Source organism: Branchiostoma belcheri, unplaced genomic scaffold (genome assembly GCF_001625305.1).
Source record: "Branchiostoma belcheri isolate BF01 breed outbred unplaced genomic scaffold, Haploidv18h27 scaffold113, whole genome shotgun sequence".
In the NCBI taxonomy this organism is placed as follows: Eukaryota; Metazoa; Chordata; class Leptocardii; order Amphioxiformes; family Branchiostomatidae; genus Branchiostoma; species Branchiostoma belcheri.
The window spans coordinates 91585-116439 of record NW_017802525.1 but is presented as its reverse complement, the minus strand read 5'-3'; the positions used below and the strand labels follow the sequence as shown (position 1 = coordinate 116439).

At 42.1% G+C, this 24855-nt stretch overlaps 1 protein-coding gene across 2 annotated transcripts; it reads right to left on the bottom strand.

Annotated features, from left to right (window-relative positions):
- Positions 1-4739: 4739 nt before the first annotated feature.
- Positions 4740-23338, bottom strand: LOC109462215 (EF-hand calcium-binding domain-containing protein 5-like). 2 transcript variants are annotated; one of them, XM_019758741.1, is made up of 24 exons: positions 23190-23338; positions 22656-22774; positions 21867-22023; positions 21450-21513; positions 21044-21117; positions 20781-20936; positions 20092-20191; positions 19579-19703; positions 17714-18256; positions 17181-17388; positions 16869-16946; positions 16352-16581; positions 14963-15119; positions 14227-14381; positions 13638-13766; positions 12966-13138; positions 12130-12223; positions 11476-11610; positions 10765-10914; positions 8769-8872; positions 7280-7530; positions 6617-6843; positions 6007-6103; positions 4740-5496 (listed from the first exon to the last, which is right to left on the bottom strand). In XM_019758741.1, the coding sequence occupies exons 1-24, from the start codon at positions 23316-23318 to the stop codon at positions 5297-5299; spliced, it is 3855 nt and encodes a 1284-aa protein (XP_019614300.1). In that variant the 5' UTR covers positions 23319-23338; the 3' UTR covers positions 4740-5296. The 2 variants fall into 2 exon arrangements, with proteins under 2 accessions (XP_019614300.1, XP_019614301.1); XM_019758742.1 differs by having other exon boundaries at positions 5105-5496; positions 17181-17385.
- Between the last annotated feature and the right edge of the window lie 1517 nt (positions 23339-24855).

The window sequence follows — 24855 nt, the reverse complement described above, 5'->3', positions numbered from 1 at the left end:
ATGTCAACAACTAGAGACTTGTGAGTGGCAAATGCTGGGCGTCCGGTATTTGTAAAACTTTGCAGGAATACGTCTTACGCATAGCGTCCTGATATATCTCTGGGCACAAACATATCACCAATAATTAACTCCATCACTACTGCCAACGATTGAAAGATATTTACACCCAAACATTTATTACTGAAATCACAAATTGACCATAACACTCTAACAGAGATACATCTTCTAGCAACAAGTTACGAAAGAAGAAGGAGAGTACCTATCAGTCAACATACAACACTGGGTAGCTGCAACTAAACTCCGAATAAGTTGCCACAAATTACTCATTGAAACGGGAAGGCACAACCGCATTCCTCTCCAGAATAGACTCTGTCAATACTGAAACATGAATACACGTAGAATAGAAGATGAACAACACTTTAATTTTAGACTGTACTTTATATTCTAATGAAAGATCTGTGTTCTTTAATCATGTCAAAGAGAAGTTCCCATACTTCGAACACCTAAATGGAAACCGTAACGATAAATTTATATTTTTGATGCGTCTAGACCATATATAGAGTAATCTCCAAGCAGATCTTTTGGTGGGGGGAAGACAGTATCAAATTGGCCAGTCTGTAAAGGCGAAATGGACAAGTTTTACACTTCCTGATTTCAAGTTCATTATGGAAATTGTAAGGTTTTTTTTTCAAGCTTACCAGTCCATTATACAGTGACTGTATAGGCGTTTGTAAACGTTTTTACAACCTGCCTTTCAGGCTGCTTGAACTTAACAATGCCGTGGCTTGCGACTCTCCATCTGTCTGAAATCCCCTGTCCTCCACCCAACCAAGGAACATAATTGAAGTATCTGATCAAAGCGTTAACTATAGCTCACTTTCAACCTATCCTGAACTCGCGAACAATAAATCTGATCTAATCTACTTGTCATATCCCATAGCTCTGGTCATATCCTTTAAATGACACCTTTTCCTTCTGTGTGAGGACTTCTGTGTGGGTGAACACTTTCCACGACATACTATACACTTGTGGGATGACCCGAGGCTCGGTGTGTCAACTCAACGGAAGCTAGCCTTGCCTTCAGGTCAGCCAACTGCGCGACCCGATCTCCTACCTCTAATTTGCAGCCGTCAACTTCAATTGCAGGTTTTGCCCAGAGGGGCACGTCTGAGTCTACACATTAAGTTCTAGCTGTACAAAGAACAGCCAGGGCTGTCCAACTACATGTATTTTAAAGGGCTAACCCTGAGTGACAAGGATTACAAGCTACATAAGATGAGTACAGGACATTACAATAAAAATAATGAACTCATTACATCTATAGGATTTACTATACATAAATGCATAACGACTTAAGCTAAGGTGTACTAAAAAGAGTAGTAATTACATTGGGAGGGCAGGGTCAGAATTCACAATGTATGGATCTCCAAATGAAGTCTGGAGTTTTCAATATATATTATTGTTTTGAAGCAGGTAATAGTGGGAGCTGTGCGGCATTGGGAGGTAGCGTGTTCCGAAGCAAAGTGGCTCTATGGAAGAAGATTTTTTGGCCCAATTAGCCAGGCGGTTTGGTACTGGACAGAATCCAAGGACCTTTGGTTTTGTCTAATGCTGCCTGCCCAAACGATATCTGCATAGTCTAGACAATGGTCTCGTGATCATGAGCCTACAACCAGTATAAAACCTATAGTCTTATTGCCGGGAAATCCCACCCTTTCTACAGGAACAATACTCCCCTGCTAGCGTTATTGTATCATCCCCAACAACGTGCCTTTTCACACGGCCTTGAACAGGAGAACTGCGATCATCGCGCTCAAAGACAAACAGCTGGCCTGGATCTACTATGACGGATAGAGCACATTTTACAGGCTATTCCAGTTTACTTTGTACATCTGAAGGGAAATCCGTACAGTATAACGCCTTGCAAATTATGTTTGTGAAAACTTATTGAGAAGCATTTCATGAAGACGACCTGAAATTTAAAGGTACCATGTCAATTCCTCTTTGTACATGATCGGAATATATATGATTAATAGTAAGGTATGTATGTATGTATGTATGTATGTATGTATGTATGTATGTATGTATGTATGTATTTATAACAGTAGCTCTGTCCGGGCAAACTCATCCTTATCAGGGAGCGGCGTCGACGTCCAGGAGCAATTTCTATAGGTAATTGGAGATAGTGAGAACCTGACTAAATCTGCGCCCCTAGCGGCCGGCCCGGTATTGACTGGTGTAATACCGGGCCGGCCGCTAGGAGCGCAGATTTAGTCAGGCTAGGAGTTTACTTTTAATAGCCTTAATTTTACGAATTCATTTGTCAACACTGGGGCTCGAACTCCCGCCGAACGCCTCCCCACTATGGGTTAGAAGTAGCTTGGGAGCAAGGGTTGGCCGCAGTGGTCGCAGCACACCAAGTTCTACCCCGCTATAAAATATATTGTATGTACAATACCCACGGTTCACACGGTGAAAAGCCGAAGTTCCTTATTGACCTCAGATTAGACAGAGGTGAACTATTATCAATCACACCGCTAACGTAGCGACCTGAGGTTAAGCCCAATGTCATGCCTGTCAGACACGTCTAGACGTAACTGCACAAACCCTCCTTGATTTTAGTGGACTCAAAATCGGACCATGAAAATAACGTATGTGGTTTATTTCTCCCCTGGTGTGATTTTTTAGGTTTCAAAACCTCTATAAAGGAAGCAGAAATTTGCCCACGAAAACGGACGGGCAAGGCGTGGGGAGGGCGCTGTTGACGCCTGTATGACCCTCAAAAGGTTGAAGGTCATGGGGCATACAGAAGTCATAAAGAAGTGAAATTTTGTTTTGGGTGTAACATTAACTATTGTTCTTTTGTTAAGTATATTGACGAGGAAATTATTTACAAGGTAAGTGGGGATTAGAAAAGGATGAGAAGGAACCCTGTAAAAGGTAAAGCACACACAAAAAACATATTGTAACTTACACTACAACGACTACAACGCAAACCTGTCTATATTAGCAACCGCTAATATTACTATCTAGTTTTTTTATTGGACGGTGGTGAAGAGAAGTTTTATGGTCACTATCAATTTAAAGTTTGTGCAGGTGTCAATTTTGTCAGGCGACAAACCAACCTCCTGGCTGAATTAAACAATTGCACAATCAGGGCGGGACATGCGTGCCACATCATCACCATTGTGTGGGAGAGCAAAATGGCGGCTGAAAATATCTGGGAAGCATTTGAGCATGAGTCAACCTGCCGTATCTGCCTGAAGCTGTTCACCAGGCACAAAGTGCTGCCCTGTGGGCACACCTTCTGTCAGGACTGTCTACAGAGGCTTGCTGGGGGGAACCCGGCCTTCCCATGCTTGCTCTGCGATCAACAAGTTCAGCTTCCGCCTGGGGGAGTGTCAGACTTGCCTGACATATATATTGAAGATGCTTTGGGGGTATTCCTGTTTGGCAGAACACCAATGCTGGAGAGGACGCTGAGGACGGGACCAATTAGAGAGATCAGTAACCCCTTTGGCATTGCTGTGTCCTGGCACACTTGGAGATGTTTTGTAGCAGATTACAACCAGCAGAACATTCAAGTTCTGTCGTTCGATGGAAGATCTCTTTACCACTTCCCAACCATTGTTCCAGGTGATGACGGACAACAAATCTACCCAGAAGACATTGCAAAGGATGAAGAGGGAAACCTCTGGGTTGTGGGAAACAATGTCCGTGAACCTAGCACCGGGTTTGCTGTGCAGTACAACACAGATGGCGACGTGCTGAGGAATTTTGAACTACCAAAGTCAGAATACCTGAGAGGACTTGCTGTGTACACCAAGAGCTCGAGGAACCTCATCCTTGTAACACACAGGGGATGGAAGTTGAATAACACACCACAGCTAACTGCAGGTGCAGTGCATGTGTACAGCCCTGATGGAACACGTGTGAAAATTGTGCGTACGAAGGGCATGGACTTCCCACAGTGCATCACTGTGGACGGGGAGGGAAGAATCCTTGTCACAGATGACAATAGCCACACCATGTATGTGTTCAACGAGGACGGAGAGTTCCTCTTCCAGTTTGGCACAGGGATACTTCAGGATCCCTGTGGCATCTGCACAGACTACCTAAGTAACATAATTGTGGCAGATCTAGACCAGGAGGATGACCATATGCATGTGAAGGTGTTTGACAGATCGGGTAACTGCATCAAGAGCACCACTACAGATGTGGTGGGACCACAGGCTGTTGCTATAACACCTGGTCCACGACTTCTTGTTGTTGTAAATAATGTGAACAATGAACTCGCATTCCTTCACGTGTACTAGGGGACCTACCAGTGGATAGGTTGTGAAGACCAGGAAGGTCTACATGTATTTGCATGGTTTTCAGTAATCAGTGTATCTTGTGCAGCTTTTTTTTCCAGTTAAAAAACAGTTTGAAAAGTTTTGTAATCTGCGTGCCTCGTGTAGCTTGTTTTTGCACAGTTCAAAAATATCAGAAATGTGTAATCATGTTTGCCAGATCGTGTTTGTATACATCATTCACATGAAGATGTTTTTTGATAAGGAGAAAATAAAGGTTTGAATGTTTTTGAATTCTTTGCTTTATTTTCGTCATTTTCTGGATACACCATAAGCATAAAAATTCAGTGTCTGACACCAGTAAATACAAGACATACAGAAAAGTCAAGTTTTAAAATTTGTTGAAAAGCCCAACAGCACTTATATTGGAGACTCTAGATGACAGCATGTTGAACAAAGCCAATTGTTCTAATTGCTTCCAGAGTTAAATGAGGGCACAAGAATATAATTATCTATCTTAGCTGATTGAAACAGTAAACAAAATTAAACTTTGGGTTCAAATATATACATTCAATCATCTGTGGGTCATATAAAACATCTGGGTTACAAAACTCCCTACATTTACATGTAATGTTACTGCATAGGTATTTCAATCACTTTATATGACATTTGACTAATGTTTTAGGCCAATTTAAATCTCAGAAGTGGGTATACCTTTAGCAGAAGTCTAATAAAAATATATACTGCTTAATATTCTTGATTCTGGAAAACAACAATGTACAAAAAAATCTACACCATACCTCGAAGTATGAGTTGAAGTCGTGTCAAATGCATGTAATGTCAGTGACCATTTACAAGTTTACGCTAAGCTGTTGGTGGTCAATAGTTTAGTTTGACTGTAGTACATCTTAGGTGTTGGTTTGAGTATATGAAAAGACATTGGGACAGCCCTATGTTTAAACCTTTGTTTTATGTTCATCAAAAACTACACTTCTTCAGTTCTGTTATTCCGCCTTCACGGCAGCGTCTATGGTAGCGTTGGTATCCGTGCTAGCAGAGCTGCCCGGTGGAGAGTATGCCTGTGGCCGCCCGGCGTCTTGAGACTTTGACGTGTGTTCCACGAGCGAGATGACCACGAACGCCCAGTTGTACAGGTACTGCGCCGGGACTGAACCATGCTTCGACACAGCCCCATGTGGGATGTCTGGGAAAATATAAACAAAGCAACTTTGTCAACAATGACATCCCAGATGTCCACGTTCAAGGTTCAACTCTGTGATGTACTCTTCAGTGCTCCCTTACACACCTTATCATTGCCCAATGTAGGTGCTTGTCAACAGTAGCTATCTGTCCCTTGAGTAGGTAGGTACTATAGACAAGTTTGAATCATTCTGCACTTCTTTACACAAGAAAAAGAAAACTCAGCCAATATGCAGTAATCATGGAATCTTCTCCAAGTTACATTTTCTTTGTCAATGAGTAAAATATAGATTGTCGTTGTTGCTCTTGTTATGTGATGGACTACTCTCTCCTTGCTGCCAAGGGCCAAACTGCAAAGGTCTGGAGTGGCTGCCATTTGGCACTAACTCAGGTATCCTCAATTATACATACCCCAGGTGTGGCCCTAGCACTGTAAGGACACATGCCTGCAGACAATTGTAACCTATCAATGACAACTTCAAAGTTTAATACAAAAAAGACTGAGATTTCTTACCGCTGAGATGTGTGAGGATGGCTTCCGGGTTCAAGGTCACGTCTTTGGAGGTCGGGTCGAAACTGACGATCATCTTCATCAGCTCACTGGTCACACGCTGTGGGGGAGACAGGAGGTGGGTTAGATAGGTGCAGTTTGGAAGGAAGCTGCCAGGGGGAAAGAATTTGACAAGGCAAAGATGAATATCATCATTCTACAGTTACAAATGGACAGCCTTTGTCTAGTAGAACTGGTGTGCTGTGTGAATGTATGTCACTCGCTGCAGGGGGAGACAGGAGGAATGTTAGATAGGTGCAGTTTGTAAGGAAGTCGCCAGGGGCCCAGGAATTTGATAGAAGAAAGATGCAAAGTTTTGGTGTATGCTTCTGTATGCGTGTACAATCATATGTGTGTGTGTGTGTTTGTGTGTGTGTGTGTGACTACTTGTGAGAATGTGAGTGCATATCTGTGTGTATGTGTGACTGTGTTTTTTAGTGTATGCCTGTGTGTGTGCACATGTTTGTTTGCGTGTCCATGCATCCTGACCTGTTTTGTGTGTATATATATATCTGTGTGTGTCTATGTGCACATGTTTGTGTGCATGTTTGTTTGTGTGTCCATAGATCCTAACCTGTTTTGCTGAGTTCCACAGCTCAAACTCGTTCAGCACGGCCTTGTCCGGCCAGAAGATGCTGAGGACTGCCTTTAAGATGCGGTGGATGATCGGAGGAGGGTCCTTATAAGACTTGAGCTCAGCGAAGGCCTGAACGTCGAGCTTTGAGACGCTCTGTCGAAGGTCGACCAACATCAGCCGATCAAACATGATGTCGATACGGGTGTCATCATCCTTCTCAATCTCTGTAATACAGAAAGGACATGCAGATGTGAAATGTACGTTTCAGAAAAGTGTCAGTTTAAGTTGGCAACCCAAGAGATTTTGCTGACCTAGGGAAAAGAGAATCATCACGCTGACCGTAGTCAGAGCTAGACTGAGGTCTAGTAGTTTATGTTAGCTGAATGTTTATGGGTGATTTTATGGTACAAGCATTCAAACTTTGTTAAGTGCCTAGAAGTTGTTTCTTGGCCTGGCACTCAGAGCAAATTTGTCAAAAAAAGAAAGTCATCAGCACCAACCCAAGACTCGCTTCTTCAGGAAGTCTCAAGCATTGATATTTCTGACTTAAGTAAAAAAGATGCTGCTCTAGTAACCTAAACAGTTTAGTGCCTAGCAGTGGTCTCTTGGCCTTGCATTCAGCAAATTGGTCCCCAAAATACCTGGTAAAAAAACACCTACCCAAGACTCTCTTCTTCTCTGCGCCTGCCGACTCCTTCTCCACCTCCTTGTGGGCAGACTGGAGGATCTTCAGCATCCGGGTGACCTCTCGCTGCTCCGCGTGCGGGAGTTCCTTCAGTTCCCCGATGCTGATGTCCACCACCGCCACGGCGCGCCCGTCGTTGTCCCGGAGTGGGAATGCCGTGTGTCGCTCGCCGTACGCGTCGGCCGTCACCGTCTCCGAGTTCGTCACGCTCTTAAACAGGTAGTCTCTGGAAAACGAGGGAGACAGGGATTCTTTTGATTTTCTTTGATACACCATGTCTTGGACTTCTGTTTCACCGATATTTCAAGCACATGTACATGTAGGATGTGACTTAAAAACTGAAAATCATACTATAGAGTCTGACACAAATGTAAACTTAAGTAGAGACACAAAACAGGTTATGGCACCAGCCACTGATGGGTCAAGGAAAACAGGCTAAAGTGCAGATCATAGAGTACTGATCTTACAACATGGTACCACTGACTTTCACAACACAGTACCACCCATACAAACCTGTGCTGCCTCTAGTATGCAACGAAGTGCCACCAATCTTACAACATTGTAGGATTGCTGGTACCATGTTATAAAATTTGTGGTATTGTACAGTACTACAGATTTTATAACATGATACCATCAATCCTACAGCACATGTCAGTACCACCAATCCTATAACACAGGACCACAAATCTCATGACACAGGACCACCAATATTACTACACAATACACATTGTCTACCTGTAGTGCTCTGTGGTAGGAACTTCTCCCACCACAATTATCTCACATCCTTGTACTTGTTATACTCCATGTGTAAAAACACAGTACCACCAATCCTACAACACAGTACCACCAATCCTACAACACAGTACATGTACCACCACTACTTCACGGTACCACCCCTGTATACCTGTAGTGCCCAGCAGTGAGAACCTCCCCCACCACATATCTCACATCCTTGTACTTGTTATACTCCATGTGTAAAAACATGGGTCCTCGCTGTTCCCATCTGACGCATGCATGTGGGGGATTAACACATCAGGAATTATTTATTCAGATTTACCACAATAGTCAGGTGGCAGGTTTGACATAACAGGTGAAACAATAAAGTTGGAACCACTTACACACACTGGGAAGGGCCACTTTTTGTTTGATTTCTAATGTTTTATTATGCTCAAGATTTGGCTCTCCTGAAGCACAAGACCCATCCAAAAGCATTAAACCCAACACTAGGCATGCAGGTGTTTCACCTGGCAGGTGTTTTTATACCCCTACATAGCAGAGTGTTGAACCAAGCTTCCAAGCTATCACGCTATATGTAGCCAATGTAGGTGGCGCTTTTGCGGCAATGTGAGGAAGATGTCTGATAGACACTGAAACGTCAGCAAGGTAAGAGACAATACTGGTTGTGTACATGAAATCCCCTATATCCAAGGATGGGATAGGTTTCCGTGGCAACCGCCTCCTCACCTGAAGAGGTTGTCCTTCCTCTCCAGTCTCTGTGGATCCTCGTACAGTTTGGAATTTCCGCTCTTGTCTGTCGTCATCATCTTTCTCAGCACAAAGTCGTTATCCTGTTTCAATAGAGAAAAATAAAAGTCAGGTTTGAACTGTTACTTCTAACACAAAATTGTAATCTATTATTCCTTGACAAAGAGGTATCAGTCTGTCAAAACATTGACACAAACTCAGGTGTCAAACAGTGAAACATTTGGGTAAGTACCATACATGTAGTACTAGGCATTTTGTCGGTATCGTAAGTCAGAGGCCATGCATTCAGAAGTTTGGCCTGCACACGGCAAATTACCTTTACTCCTCATTGACAAGTAAGTACCACTGTTGGAAAAACAAAGTTTTAAGGAACCAACAATTTATTTTGAATCTTTGGAATTAGTAGGAATCCTAAACTGGCAACATCTTAACTCAGAACTGTGTAACTCATCTATATAGGAACTGAACTCTGTAACACTTGGATTCTATAATTTCCTCCCTACCCTAGGCATATGTTTGAACATTTGGTTTTAGTAGAAACCCTAAACTGGCAAGATCTTAACTCAGCACTCATCTAGAAACTGAACTCTGTAAAAACTGACTTCTATATATATCGTACCTCATCAATGTACTAGGTTTGGATTTGGTTTTAGTAGAAACTCTGAACTGGTAACAGTTAAAACTCAGAACTGAGTAAACTCAACTAGAAACTGAACTCTAACGCCGACCTGCTCTATTCCTGACCCTACATGTACCTGAATGGTCAACACTTTAGTTTTCAGCTGAACTGTATGGTCAAAGGAAATTTTGTCTTCTATTTTCCTTGGGGAGGGAGTCCTTTTCTTGGAAGAGCCCTTCTTTGACTTGAGCCTTGCTGCAATGTCCTGGTGAGAAGCAGCTACAAGTTACTCTGCATAATATATTGATCCTAACGCTAACCCATTCAAGAATAGAACTAGATAGGCAGGGTTCTGGATAAGAGTCGAGCCATCCGCGGGTGGATTTCATAAAACCACAAGATCAGCACCAAGGACAGGGTGCCATCTATTCACAATTATTATTAAGTCAGTATCCTATCCAGAACCGTGCCTATCTAGTTCCATGCCTCAATGAGGGGTTAGGGCTAGGATCAGGCAAAGTTCTGGATAGTCTCTGCGGGTCCAAGAAGGTACCTTTACCCCAGGCATGGTTCTGGATACGCGTGGACTATGCTACAAGTTACTCTGCCTTACTGAGATGTCTTCTGTTCCGTGATTGGGTTACAGTAACTGTTGATCTCCATGACTAACTAATATGTGTCTTCTCTCTGATTGGTTACAATACATTTCTATGGTCACTCTATTTTGCCACCTACTACATGTATATCTTCTCCTTGCAGCAATAATGTCATGATAGTTTAACTTTCTACCTGCTGCCTAAACTTTTGACCAATAGAGAATTAGTACCCAAACAGGTCATCTAGTGTTCTAAAGGCTAAACATCCATCTGTCATGAAAAGAAATTTTGTAACTTCTCTCTATGTATATTTCATTTCTCTTGAACTCTGAAATGTTGCTTTTTGTTTGAATTTGGGAAAATAGCATCTGACAGTCTTGGATGTTTGATTTAGAAGATTCTAATTTACTTCTAAAATTGTCTTGTTTTGGAAAATTTGAAATTATTAATAGCATCAGCCTTGGGTGTTTCATTGATAAGAAATGTCCCGTACCTTGCATTTTTTTTCTGTTAACCTCTAAACTGGTGTAACTTCTTCTAAATTTTAAAATTTGAAATAGCATCAGTCTTGGTTTACGGGAACACAGAAACTTCCCGTACCTTTGCTCCCGGTTCCACCATGTAGACATTGATCTGCTTCATATTGACACTGCTAAACTTATAGGCAGCAGGTAAAAATACCAATAGAAAATTGGTAGTCAAACAGTTAATCTAGTGCTTTAAATTTGCTTGATTAAGAAGAAGCAAAAACTTCCCGTACCTTTGCTCCCGGTTCCACCATGTACACATCGATCTGCTTGACGTTGACGCTGCGGCGGTGGATCCAGTGGACCGCGCTCTCCGCGATTCGCAGGATCTTCCGACGGATGTCAATGTAGTGGAACGCCACGCTGAACGCCTTCGCAATGCCCTGGGACAGAGAGGAACATGGTCATTAAACACCCTGGGACAGAGATGGCAATAATCAATGCAATAAATACCCTGGGACTGAAATAGCAACAGCAGTTGTGATACATAATACTAAGCTTGACATCTTTAGCCTGAAGACATTGTTTATGTTTTTCATCTGCACTCTGGCTTACAATGCATTTCTTCTGCAAATGTAGATTTCAGGCTAGATTGCAGATTATAGATAACGATGATGAGCAGATGAGGTTTGTGGCAGCAAGTCTGGTGTTTTGATGAAGGTTAAACATATCCAGGTAAACAATAATACTAAATTAAATACAGGAAATACAAGAAATTCAAACTCTACTACTGGGAAAACGTATGGAGAGAAATTCCAAATGTTTTGAATGACATCCGTCACTCTTCTTCAGCGTCACTCATGCACTAACAGAACTAGTCAATACATGAGCAACTGAAAAACCAGTTGAACATGAAAAAGACTTATAGTCATTGATATGTAAAACTTAAAGGAAAATGGTAGCTCCTGTGGTAAGTAGCAGGTGTGATTTGTAAGAAGTCTCACCTGGAAGAAGCTGATCTCGTGAGTGACAAAGATGCTCCTGTCGTGAGGGTCGGCCATGGTGTCAATCCCCAACATCCCGAACACCCGCTTCCTGTGGTCCTTCAGAGGGACCACCATGAACGATCCATCAACCTCCTGCAGGGTGTGAAAGATGTTCTCTTCATTTGATTCTATCCCATTTCATTTGCCATGTTACGATATATTACACAGACTCTCAGGCAGCCATGCGGTTTTCAAAAGTCAACATTATGAGACAATACAGAAAATTCCATTTCATTGGCAATGCTACAAGCTGGTGTGTTACACCGAAAGGCGATTATACCGGCTATACAGATACAGAGTATACATTACACAGACTTTCTGGCAGTTACACTGATTTAAAAAGTCTGCAGGCGTATGCAATATGGAGAAGATAGCAGAAATCCTCATTGATACAACAAAAGACTGTCTTTGCAATGTCTGATTGAGAAAAATGACAACACACTTGTGATATCCAGTCGAAATCTGAGACGGATCTTAAGCGTTGGAGGAAAGTTTGAGAGACTAGTGTGGAAACATAAGATGATGGCAAGACACAAAAAGTTTTTCGAAGATGCAGATGGCATGCCAGTTCTACAGGTTACCATGCAGGTGCTGAAGATATACTGTACCCACCTGGTCCTTGCGGTCTGCGTTCCAGAGGTGGATGTTTCCGTGCATCATGACGCGTGGCACGTGGATCGGCTTTCCACTCTCCACTGATGCAAAACTTGAAGGGGAAACCATCAGGCATGGTTATAACAATCCAATCATCATCTGAATAATCATAACAATCCAAGACAGTCATTTATGCATGTAAATATTCACTTTGGTTTGGCCATAGAAGTATAGCCATAATGGAATGCACTTTTGCTTGGAACATCCTAGAAGATGAGACTTCTCATAAAACTTTTAAACAACTGGTGAAAGTATTTTATGAGACACATGAATCAACAATAAATACAGACCATTTGTGTTTTATTAGAGTTAAAACTTTTGAATCAACACAAAGAGGTTCTCTCACTTAGAGCATTCGACTAGAACTCAGATCACTTGTGTTTGGTTTATACGGGGGGAATTCAGCAAATCCTGCAACTGCTGTATCTATTTCAGTTTCTACTGCCTTAAAACAGCTATAATTAATGGCTGGACTGTCCCTACCTTATGCCCTTCATGTCCTTGTACATGGCCTTCCCGAGCATGAGCGGTGCATCCTCCGGAGTCACGGCCACGTAATGGAGCAAAGTCTCTCTACTGCTGCTACTACTACTACTACTACTACTACAGTAACAGTAACTACACTACTTCTACTACTACTAACTACTACTACTAGAGAACTACTGCTAGTATTACTCGTACTACTACAGTAACTACAGTAACTACTACTAGTACTACTGCTAACTGCTACTACTACTACAGTAACTACTACAACTCCTACTATTACTACTACTAATACTAAGATATCGGGTTACCTGATGCCCTTCATGTCCTTGTACATGGCCTTGCCGAGCATGAGGGGTGCGTCCTCGGGTGTCACGGCCACGTAACGCAGCAGGGTCTCACCCCGCGAGGGCTGCAGGTCGTTACGCTCCAACATGGCGATGTACGCGCTGATCTTCTTGTTCCCGCCATGCGCCTCCTGGTCCTGTAAACAAGTAAACAACAACAAATGAATAAACAACCTAATGCCATGAATGAATAAAACATGTAAGCAACAAGAAACAAAGAACCTGTAAACAAAAACCATTAACCTAATCCCAGGAACAAAAACATTCTGTAAAAAAAAAATGAATAGTTACACAGACTAATTCTACACAGGTAGAAGAGATGCGGTTCTTTGTAAACCAAACATAGTTCAGTACCTAGAAGTGGTCTCATAGCCTTGTACTCACTGACAGGAAATTTAGGTTTCCTTATACACAACCAGGCATTCTTCCTACCTTGCTTACGTTTCGATGTAGGGAGAGTCCCTGGTAGTGTATATATGAAGAAAATCCCAAGTATGTTCTACCGACCGTAATGAAATTATTTTTGGAACTCAGCAAAAAATTTCTAAGCAACCAGGTTCTCTGTTATCCTGAAATTTGATTTTAAAAAAAATTAAAAGTCTAACAACATGTTCAAGTTCAAGCTCGTGATCTGACCTTGTACAGTGCGTTGAAGACGGCCCTGTAGACCGGGTCCATGCTGGCCCCACCCGTTTCCGCGGCGATCTTAATCAGCTGCAGCCACTTCTTCCTGGCGTCGCCACGGATACGCTCTGTGTACGAACGCTGGGGGGGGGGTAGGTACAGCGTTATAAAGGTAAAGGTGTGTCCCATAACTTTTTTCAGGCTGTAGGGACAGTGGGTTGTTAATCCACTGTGTCTAGGACATGACATTGGAAAGCGGAGCCCATCCTTCTCCAGCAGATAGAGTCAGTAGCTGCTGACAAAAAGAAGTGGAAGCTTGCTGCCCGATGTGCCCCTGGGCACAGGAGGAACTATGATCTACGGTAAGGTCTCAGGTTCCAGATTTAATATTGTCCATTTGAACTATTAATAACATATCTACCCATAAGATTTCAAATGATAAACTCTTTAAGAAATCTGGTTTTAGAAGACCATCCACAAAAATCACCAACAGAAGACTGAAATCGTGTGGCCAAGTATTAAGATTGGACAACACAGGAGTGCCTAAAACAACCTTAAACCGGAGACCTTTTGGGAACTAAGGTCTAAGGATTTGTCTCACCTCTACACTGGCCCTGAGATACTCCATCACGGCCTCGAAGCACTCGTTGTCGTCTCCCGGCAGCTGGTGAACCACGTCCTCGATAAACGTGCGGAACTCGCGCCGGTTCATCCGGTTGTCATGCAGACGGTACTTCTTCTTTAGACTGGTCCGCGCTGTTGGAGGAGACATCTTCAGTCAGGAAATATCATTTGTTCTTATATTTTCTGGAACCTTTTTGGGCCCTTTACCTCTACGACTGCCTAATATATGTAGAGCTGTCTACACAGAATGACTCACAAACTCAACTTCTACAAAAAGATCTGAACATGCTGGAATAATGGCAAAGCAAATAATTGCTCATGCAGTTTAGCCCATAAATATGCTACATTATGCATATATCAAACAAACAAACAACTAGCTACCAGTTCTGTGGTACCTTATTGTCAGTGCCCATAACATGCATAGCATATGGAAATTACTATGAAAGCAAGAGCAAAGTTACACTGTTTTACAGGATAATCTAAGGTTTTCAGTGTACTGGTGTCATGAATACCACACTGTCCTTGGTGCTGAAATATTGGTAATTGCCTTCATTACACATTAGAGGCATTCAAAAGGGCTCTAAAGCACAATTATAAGTTTCTCTCTTTTCCCTCTACAAAAGTGAAGAATCTGCCTAACAGAACTGTCTGTAGTGCTGAAACGTTGGTAGTTTGTAATTGGTAGTAGAAGTGGAAATAAGACGTTTCCCCACCTTTCTTGATGATGGCAGCCTCCATCCCTTCCTTGTACTTGAGCAGGATGGTCTGAACCTCCTCCAGGTCCAGAAATCCTGACCCGTCGTTGTCCCATTTCTCAAACAGCTGATCCAGCAGGTACTTGTGTCGCGCTGAGATCGCATCACGACGAGCCTTGGAAAATGTTGAAAGTTCAAACTTTGATCCAACACAAGGAACTTCTTCCACCTAGAGCTTTCATACTCTCCGAGCAGAGGTTGTAATAATAAATCATGAATATGGTTTTTTAATTGAAGCCACGTGACAATCCTCACTGGGTCAGTCTACTGAGGAAGACCAGAGTGACTGGTCGAAAGCTCTACTTTCTTCAGCATGACTAAAAACAACCTTTTTTTCATAATGAAGTGTATCTCATCTTGATTAAGTTTGACTTAGGCCACATTAAACTATTTCCTTGGTTTATGGATGTTTCAGTGCTCAAATCAAGACCAAAACATGGCTGGCAGGAAAACTTAAATCTGACTTTGTTCTGTGTCTGCCAAGATTCTAATTTTCCATCAGACTCTGTTTTTGATCTTTCAGTTCTGCATCATTTTTTTTCAATTCAATAACCAATAATCCTTATATCTTAGGCTCTTATTCTGAAGCAACTTTGTGATTCCATAGGACAAAACCGCCCAGGCTGTTCCAAGGTGCAGTGCATTACCCTTAATTACATATGCCAGTGCAGCAGTGAGTTGGGGTGTAGCAGCCAGTTTGGTACTCACTTCCAAATCATCCTCATTACCATACATGTCAGTCAACAGTATAGCAGGCGGGCTATAGGCAGCATGTTTGGACTGATTATTATAAAACAAGTGAGTATGGATCATAGAGGTACACATTATAGTAGTTTAGTAGAGTATACAGCTTTTAAAGTACAGATCAATGAAATAAAGAAAGAAAGAGGAACTCATTTTAGAGACAGTATATATTATACAACTATTATTTGATCAAAGAGGCACACATCTGAAGAAATCTCCAATGCAACATCCCTCAGTAAAATGAACTTCTACATAATCTAAACTGTGCATATCTGGGGGTGCTGCACTAGAGATCTCTCAATTATGTATCTCATAATTATGTAACCTGGCAGATGTATGTTTATTTATCTATTGCTTTAGTTAACTTACAAATGTACAGAGATGTTAATTGGTTATAAGTGATGTTGATGAACATTAGATACCCAGGGCATGAGATACACAAGAAAACAGTTATTCATGCAACTGGATAGGTTTTGAAAACAGCCAAGTAATTTTCTGTTAGTTAGGTCTGAAAATCTAGGTAATGAAATAAACTGTCAGACACAGACAGACAGTATTACTAACTGCTGTAAGTAATATACTGTTAGTTAGCCAAACCCTGACCTTAGCGAGTCGCGACATTTTCTCCTCCTCGGTCTCCACATACCCGTCCTGGATGTACCCGACCAGCCTGTCCACAGCCTCCTGGAATGGGTGGTCACCGAGGAAGGTTTCCACCAGCTGGACAAACTGGCTCAGGTTCAGCGAGTTCTCGTCAAAAACGCTGGTGCCTGTCATCTGGGTCATCTGCGAACTGCTGCGATTCAGGTCTGGGGTGATGGGTGGCAGCAGGTCTGGAACAGGATAGAAATGGGATGATATTAGTACAAACAGATTCAGTATGCTCTTCTTAATCAAAGCATACAACAGTGGTTCCCCATCTCTGCTTAATATGTGGTCCAGATGTACTAGAATGGGATGATGTAGATGTACCTATTATCTAAGATCATTCAGACATCAAGAGATTTAATTATCATCTTCCCTTTGTCAGTGCACATGCTACACTTTTTTTAAGGGGGGGGGGGCATTTCTTGACAGGCTTTTTATCATTTAAAAGAAAAAACAAGAGGAGACAACTTACCGTTCCCCAGCATCTGTGGTGGTTCTGATGAGAACGTCACACTGACTCTGCCTGTCCTCTTTGTAGGAGACTCAGAAGCTGCAAAGCAAGCAAACTGTAGGTTAGACATATTTCTTAAACTGATACAAAAGAAGTCACTGCAAGGCAACAAATGCAGTAGAAATTATTCAAGAAGTAAAATCAGGAACACAAGCAGAAAACTTGTAAAAATCTACGAGTGAACGACAGATCAAAATGGCTCTAATAAGTGACAAAGACTTAAAAACAATGGCAATGATTTGAGAACAAGAGCCAATTTCAGAAGTTCCTTACCTTCGTCCCTCACAGCTGGCTCCGGTTCTTTCACCTCTGGTTTCTCAGACTCTGTCGTTATCGTAACTTTCTCCTCCTCTTCTTTCTTTCCTTCTGTTGCTTCTGCTGCAGGTTCTGTGGACTCCTTAGGTGCTTCTGTCTCCTCCTTAACGTCTTCTGCCACCTCCTTCTCAGGCTCAGACGTCTCAGCACCTTCTGAAGTCTCCTTCTATGAAGAAATGGTTTATTCAGGTTAAAATCACTCGCAGCTATTGTGCTCACTCACTCACTCACTCACTATCCAGTTTATCATCTGTTGTTCCCCGTCTTCCGAGGGTTAGGCATTGAGCTGCATTGTGGATTTCATTACAACAATACTTAGTGCTTTCTAAAAGACTGTTATGGTAGCATTTACATTCATAACATAAGTCCTTTTCCTAAATATTTAACAATTCTATCGCAGCTTAATATTTAAAGTTTCCATTACTAATGAATAAAAACGGGTAACAAGTACTACTAAAAACCTTAATATCTACATGTATCTTCTTAAATACCTTCTGCTGCTCCTCAGGTGCAGACTCCTCTGTCTTCTCTGTTTCTTTCTCTTCAGTTGTCTCCTCTTCCTTTTTCTCATCTGTTGCCATGGTAACTTGCTCTGCCTGTTCCTCTGGTTTCTCCTCAGGTTTCTGCTCATCTGCAGCCTCAGCAGCCTCCTCCTTCACCTCCTCAGCAGGAGCAGCATCCTTCTCTTCTTCAGTCTTACTCTCTTCCGTCTTTTCTTCCTCCTTGGCATCACCGTCAGGTTTTTCTTCAGCTTCTTTTTCTTGCACCTCTCCCTCCTTCTGACCATCCTCATCCTTCATTTCTGCTGTCTCCTCTCCCTTCGGTTCCTCTTCTGCCTCTTTCTTCTCTTCTTCTTTCTCTCCTTCCTTTTCTTCTTCTTTCTGTTCTCCTTCCTTCTCTCCTTCCTTCCCTCCTTCCTGTGCCTCCGCCTCAGGTTCTTTCTCCTGTTTCTCGGCCATTTCTTCTCCTTCCTTCACTTCAGTGATGGCAGGAGTTTCCTTCTCCAGGTCCTTCTTCTCCCCTTCATCAGAAACCTGATACAAGATGAGCATGTTAACATCAAACCACACAAACAGGTTACCTAGGAGTTTTGAAAAGAAAGAAATACAGTCAGAAACCTTCTTCAACATGCAAATAGCTTATAGTGTTGTATGGATGCTCTTTACTCCATAGCCATATGTAAACCTACGAGGCGCTGTTTTGTTAGGCATTTGCCTGTTAATTTGTCACAGTTCATGTGGGGAAGTGTAGACTGCTTCTCACCATAGGCCAAAAAAAATACAGCAAAGGTCGTTATCATGATAATTGTGTTTGTGACAGATAGTATAAAGCAATTGTTCTTTTGCACTGGTGGACAGAACAATACAATGTACATGCATTGGCAGACAGTTTTCCATCAAGCTGACTTTCTGTTTATTCCATCACATGCTGACCACCGGCAGGCAACTTTCCATGCACTGGTCAGAAGCTAAACGGTTTAAACACCATCATTAAAAATGCAGCATTAAATGTTCTCATTCCAGTGACTTGAATCAATGGATAGTTTACCTGAACACCTTACTAAGGGACGGTGAACCTGAAAATAGTCTGTAAAGACAGGTACAGGTGACAGTAAGAAACAGTGAACTGGAAGAAGAAACCAACAGGTTTCCATGGAGTACACTTGTGGACAAGAATACATGGACAAGTACACAAAGAAATAAAGGCCTCAGTCTTCTCCTAATCTAGTTTCTTTCTTTCTTTCTTTCTTTCTTTTTCTTTCTTTTTTTTCTTTCTTTCTTTCTTTCTTTCTCTCTCTTTCATTCTTTCTTTCTTTCTTTCTTTCCTTCTTTATTTCTCTCTCTCTCACTCTCTGTCTATCTCTGCCTCTCCTTCTCTTTCTTTCTTTTCTTAGGCTTCAAGGGACGAAGAGAAAGATGACAATGACTGACAAGCAACTGTCTCAAAGGAGAAAATAATCTTTAACTTTTGGACACTTAATTGTAGCTATACCATTATTACGTCACAGTTTGTTTACCTGTTCTAAAGAACATTCTAGAATGGTCAGTTAAAGAATAAAGATCATTTCTGATCAATGTTTGTTATCAAGTCAGGTATGTTCGATTTTTGCTGCGTCTGGTTTCGTTGACACAGCATTACATGCCAAAATGGGTGATTTAGTTGTGACATTAGACGAAAGTAAGTACTGTATAAAGGCCTTATATTGAGGCAAACACACACCGTGCTACGCACCCCTGTACAATATAAACATTGATTGACCGGCATTCATTGCGGTAAACAAACTGTGACATAATAATGTGATAGGTCCATTGTAGCTATGGTTTGTACAGCTTAGAAGCGTCGGCTCTGAGCGTACCTGTGGCGCGACAGATGTACCCTGGGAAACAGAGGTCGCTCCCGTCATCTCCGACACCTGGAGGTCAAGTTCATCCTCGCTCAGGCTCAGGGCATCGTCCATCTCATCCAGCTCAATTATCGGCCCTGGCAACAGTAAACACAAACAAACAAACAATAAACAATGCGATCCTGTTCATGGATTATGGTGACATGTTCATGAGTTATGCTAACTTCTTTGTAGGCTATTGATAAGTTGATAGGTTATTGATGGGTCATTGACATATTGAAAGGCTATTGGTAAGTTATTGATATGTTATTGGTAAGTTATTGATATGTTATTGATAAGTTATTTATAGGTTGATAAGTTATTGATAAGTTATTGATAAGTTATTTCTGACCCTACTTATATTTCCTTGGGTTCCTGAGGGTGGATTGATTTCAGTGTTATTGATAAGTCATTGATAGGTTATTGATAAGTTATTGATAGGTTATTGATAAGTTATTGATAAGTTACTAATAGGTTATTACTCACATTTCCTGGGGTTCCTCAGGGTGGGTTTGATCTCAGTGTTAGCACCGTCCCAGAACTTCTCAAACAGAGCCAGGATCCTGTGGCGATCCAGCAGACCAATCTGTGGGAAAATTTCAGGTATTTAGTTCTATTCAGATTGCTGTATCAATAATCTATTCACTACATACGTACAGTGCTTAGTCTAACTATTGTACCATTTGAGCACCACAGATATGTGATCTGACAACCAGTTTTCTCTGCCCTTTCTGTTCTTTACGTTTTACATACAGTCAAAGACCACTCATGGGACTGATCTCAGGCCTATGTGGACAGGTGGTCTCTATACATTTGTACATGTAGGATTCTTCATGCTTCTGTCAATGGGAAAAGTCATCCTAGGGACACCCAAACATGGTCGCAACGGCCAGGTGGTCACTAGTACAGGTTAGATTGTATATCAATGGTCAGGTTTTCCTTATTCAGAGGTGGTCACTAGTACAGGTTTGACTGTAGATGAATTGACAGTCTACAGAAAAAGAAGAACAACACTAGACAGAGAAGAGAGCTTGGAGAGGATGATACGTCGATGGGAAAAAAATATTACTGTGTTACGGCAAAATGTGGTTCTCATGTAGAGGTGGTCACTTGTACAGGTTTGACTGTAGATGAATACTCACTGTTTTCAGTAAGAGAAGAGGGTACGTTCTTACCGAGGTGTGATCGCAGGTGATGAAGAGATTGGACAGGATGATGCGCCTCGCCTCTCTCTCTGCAGCCTCGCGGTGGGCCAGTGCACACTTGGCCAGATGGCGCGAGAACTGGTCAAACACTTCTGCAGGTAACGTCTGTACATGGTCCTGTAGGTACTGTAACATAAGGACAGGTGTAATTCACGTGTAAACTGCCAGGGGGAGTAAGTGAGAACACAAGACCACAAGAGACCACAAAACTATTATCAATCTCTGAAACTTACATTGATGAAGGCTTCCTGGTTCAGCCCCTTCCCTGTCTCATCTGTGGGCTCCAGTTCCTTACTGAAGGCAGAAACTGTGAACGGAACAGGAGACAACAGGGTCACAAAACATTCAGTAAGATCATACTGTAAACGTTACAGTCTTTTGTACACTTTATCAGTTACTGTAGATTTTACATCATAAGTAGCATACTCTAGCCTAGGGACCATCCTGGCTAGTCAACAGCCATCCCAATATACTATATAGAATCTAAGAAGGACTTTTTTACATCACAACATTAAACATAACGGACTGAGTACAGATGGTATAATCTAAAACAGGATTCTACATATATATGCTCAGACCATGCCTTTATCTAGTTTGCTTTAGGAAGTATTAGAACAGTGGCAGCTGTGCATCACCCACCTGACTGGATGTCCTCGGGAAGGTGAGCTACAATCTCCTTAAAGGACCTCAGAGCACTTTGAACCTAAAGAAGGAGACACAATTATCATGGTCAAAAATTCTGAAGGTCATCAACAAATGAGTCTCAGAGTGAAGTTAGGACTGAACAATCAGCATGAAAACAACAGAATCCTGACCAATGAGAGTGAAGACAACAGAGTCCTGACTAATGAGAGTGAAGTTACGGCTGACCAATGGGAGTGAAGTTAGGACTGACCAATGAGAGTAAAGTTAGGACTAACCAATGAGAGCATGAACAACAGTTGACCAATGAGAGCAAAAATGACCAAGTTCTAACCAATGAGACTTCAAACCACAGAATCCTGACCAATGAGAGTGAAGTTAGGACTGACCAATGAGAGCGAAGTTATTACTGACCAATGAGAGCTGCACGTTGCCGTCCTCGTCCCGTATCCAGTGGTGGAACTGCGCCTTCAGGCTCTCGACCCGGCGCGACGACTCCAGCTGTCTCAGCCGCTCCGACATTTCTCTCTCCTCGCGCTTACGCCGTGCCTCTGCCTTCACACGAGCAAGTCTGGGGAAACATGTCGCAAATCATGTCACAGTAAGGCCAGAAACAGAAAATACATATTGGTTGTTGCCTTGGATAATTTATTTATTTATTTGATCATAAAATGGCTGGGAAGCCCATTCAGCTAGTACGAACTGCTTTCCAATGGAGCCCAGCATACATAATTACATAGGACAAGCCTGGCAAAACATGACACAAACCATGTCACAGTAAGGCCACAAACAGCAAATATATGTTGGTTCTTGGATAAGAATGAAATAACACTAAAGATGGAGTACGTACCAGAGCAAAACAAAGCAAAGTTCCATAAGAAAACCCTTTAACCACAGTAAAGAAACAAACTGAAGTGGTATGGCCACAAATGTCACGGCCATCGGGACTAGCTAAAATCATCATACAAGGAACAAAGGGGGGAAGAAAGAGGGGACCTAGGTACAGCTATATATATATAGGTAATAGCTATAAGTTCAAACAGCTATAAGTACAGCTAAAGGTACAGCTACTGGTACAGCTTAGGTATAGCAGCTATAGATACAATTATATAGGACCTGCTACAGCTACAGGTACAGGTATAGGACCTGGGTACAGCCATGAATACTGGCACCAAGGCACAGCTTTAGGTATAGCTAACCCACCTGGTGTCCTGGTAAGACAGAACTTCCCTCTTGAGCTGTTCCGAGACCTCCTGCATTCCCCTGAAGTACGGCGAGGCCTCCGCAAAGTTACTGTACCGAGGGTTGTTCCTCATCAGGTACTGGTACGAAAAAATAAAGATGTTTAGAGTTAAAACTTCAGATCCAACACGAAAAGTTCTCTCACCTAGAGAATTTAGAATGAATATGAATTTACCTCAACGTTGTAGTGCTAGCAAGAACTTTATTTACCACTATACTGACACATTTTAAACTAGGCGGAGGAGGATTTGTTACTCTTTCTTAAAGCGATTAATTTTACTCCCATAACGCAATCATCATTTGCTTATTAAGATCTGATGCCTTCTACAGGAACTCTTTCTTCCGAAACACTTTTACCATGCATCCAGGTTTTTTCCTGTATTGTTTGTATGTCTGTAGAGTTTTGTATTATTTTAATGATGTACTGTGTTTTATTATTTTTTTTAACCTAAAATAAAGAATAAAGGAATCAATGAATATTTAACTACAAAGTACCTGTGCCAGGTAGTTAATGGGGTTGAAATCCCGGGTAACATCCGAGGTGTTCTCCAGACCTCGCCGCTCCACCTCCAGTAGCAGCTTCTCCACGCCCAGGATCAACGTGGGCAGGAGTTTGTCCACCATGTAGCAGCGGACATCAATCGTCACCTGGAAGGAATTTAATTAATAGCTTTTATTCAGTATCTCTGGTTCAAATAACAGCCTCACAGTCACTTTATGTTCACGGTACCAAAAGTTCACGGTCTGAGAAAAATGGACATGTTCACGGAACTTTATATTCACAGTGGTGACTGGTGCAGGAAAAAGAAAGTGCAGGAATTATTTGTCAACTGTAATGATAAGTTCACGGTACAGAAGAGACAGTGAAAACAGTGAACATAACTTACACTTTTACACTTACAGTACAGTGAAAAAGTCAGGAATTACAGTGACTACTGGTTGCTAGCCTCTATCAGGCTTCAGGAGGCATCTGGAAAGAGCAGAAATTGGCCAGATAGACTATAACAATTGCATTGCCAGGGGAGTTGGTCTGATGAAGGGGTATGGTTTGCGGTCTCCGACATGTTATCTCTCTATTTGGCCGATTCTAATCTTTCCAGACACCTCCTGAAGCCTGGTAGAGGCTAATTGATTACCTGAATTGCACTGAATGGCAAATTAAAACTGGTAATAAGTCACTACCAGGTTGTATATATAGATTATGTAAATTCTGTTGTCAAAAAATTACAATTTGATTTTGGCCGGTCCCTTGTTGACATAATTGACATAATATAGAACATACAAAAGTCATTAATTCTAAAAAGCATATCACAGTATAGATATTCATAATTTAGTTAATAAAATGATAATTAAAATATTGATCACCTTATCATCGTTTAGCCAGTCCTTGGTCAGGATGTCGATGGGGACTTTGTTGGCCAGACGCTGGGCTTCTTCCCGAGATTCCTCCAGCCTTCGCTTCTTCTCATCCCTCAATCCTTGTATCCTGCCCATCACCTGTGGAACATTGTGGTTTATTAATGACTAGTAGAACATGATAAAGTTTATCCTCTATTTCAGGCTTGACAGCCCAATAAGTATACAGACACATAACATGACACAAATGTAAACAATGTACTATAAATATATGTCAGGAATTCTTGACATCAAATTGTCAGAAAAAAAATCTTTGTTGTAGTACTGTTGTGAAGGATTTTGAAGTTAGCTCCCAAATATCAGATGGGAGTAACTTCGAGTAAGGTGTGTGAGGTTTGTTTCACATGGTGCACCCCCCCAAAAAATTCTGTGCACCCATATTTGTACTAAGGGTGCACCAGTGTACCTAATCCCAAAAATGAATTTCGAGCCCTGGGATGCCTGTGTATGATTGCAGAAAGGTTAAAAATACTGACCTGTTGCTCGTGGTTTCTTCTCCACCTCCTGACGAAGCTCTTGGCCATGGTGAGAGCGTGCAGGGTGGGGGAGGCGTGCTCCTCGTGCAGGGGGGTGGGGGCCTGGCTGCCCTGGGGGGAGGGGCCCTTGGGGGGGCTGGGCACCATGGCAAACTGCACCTGCGACATCTTGTCTGGAAAAGCAATGTTACGCACTGGGTTAGTAGATATGCGGGTATAGGGTGGTACAAGTGTAACAGTGTGTGTGTGTGTGGTGGGGGCGGGGGGGT

Bases quoted from the DNA above. Each gene is read 5' to 3' on its own strand.
- LOC109462215 (XM_019758741.1), bottom strand. From the start codon at position 23,318: ATGGTGGACAAACTCCTGCCCACGTTGATCCTGGGCGTGGAGAAGCTG. The intron at 14,382-14,962 runs GTGGGGAAACGT...CTCCTCCAACAG, and splicing joins GGCTGCCATCATCAAGAAAG to CGCGGACCAGTCTAAAGAAG. The intron at 13,139-13,637 runs GTCAGATCACGA...ACTTGTTTACAG, and splicing joins TCTTCAACGCACTGTACAAG to GACCAGGAGGCGCATGGCGG.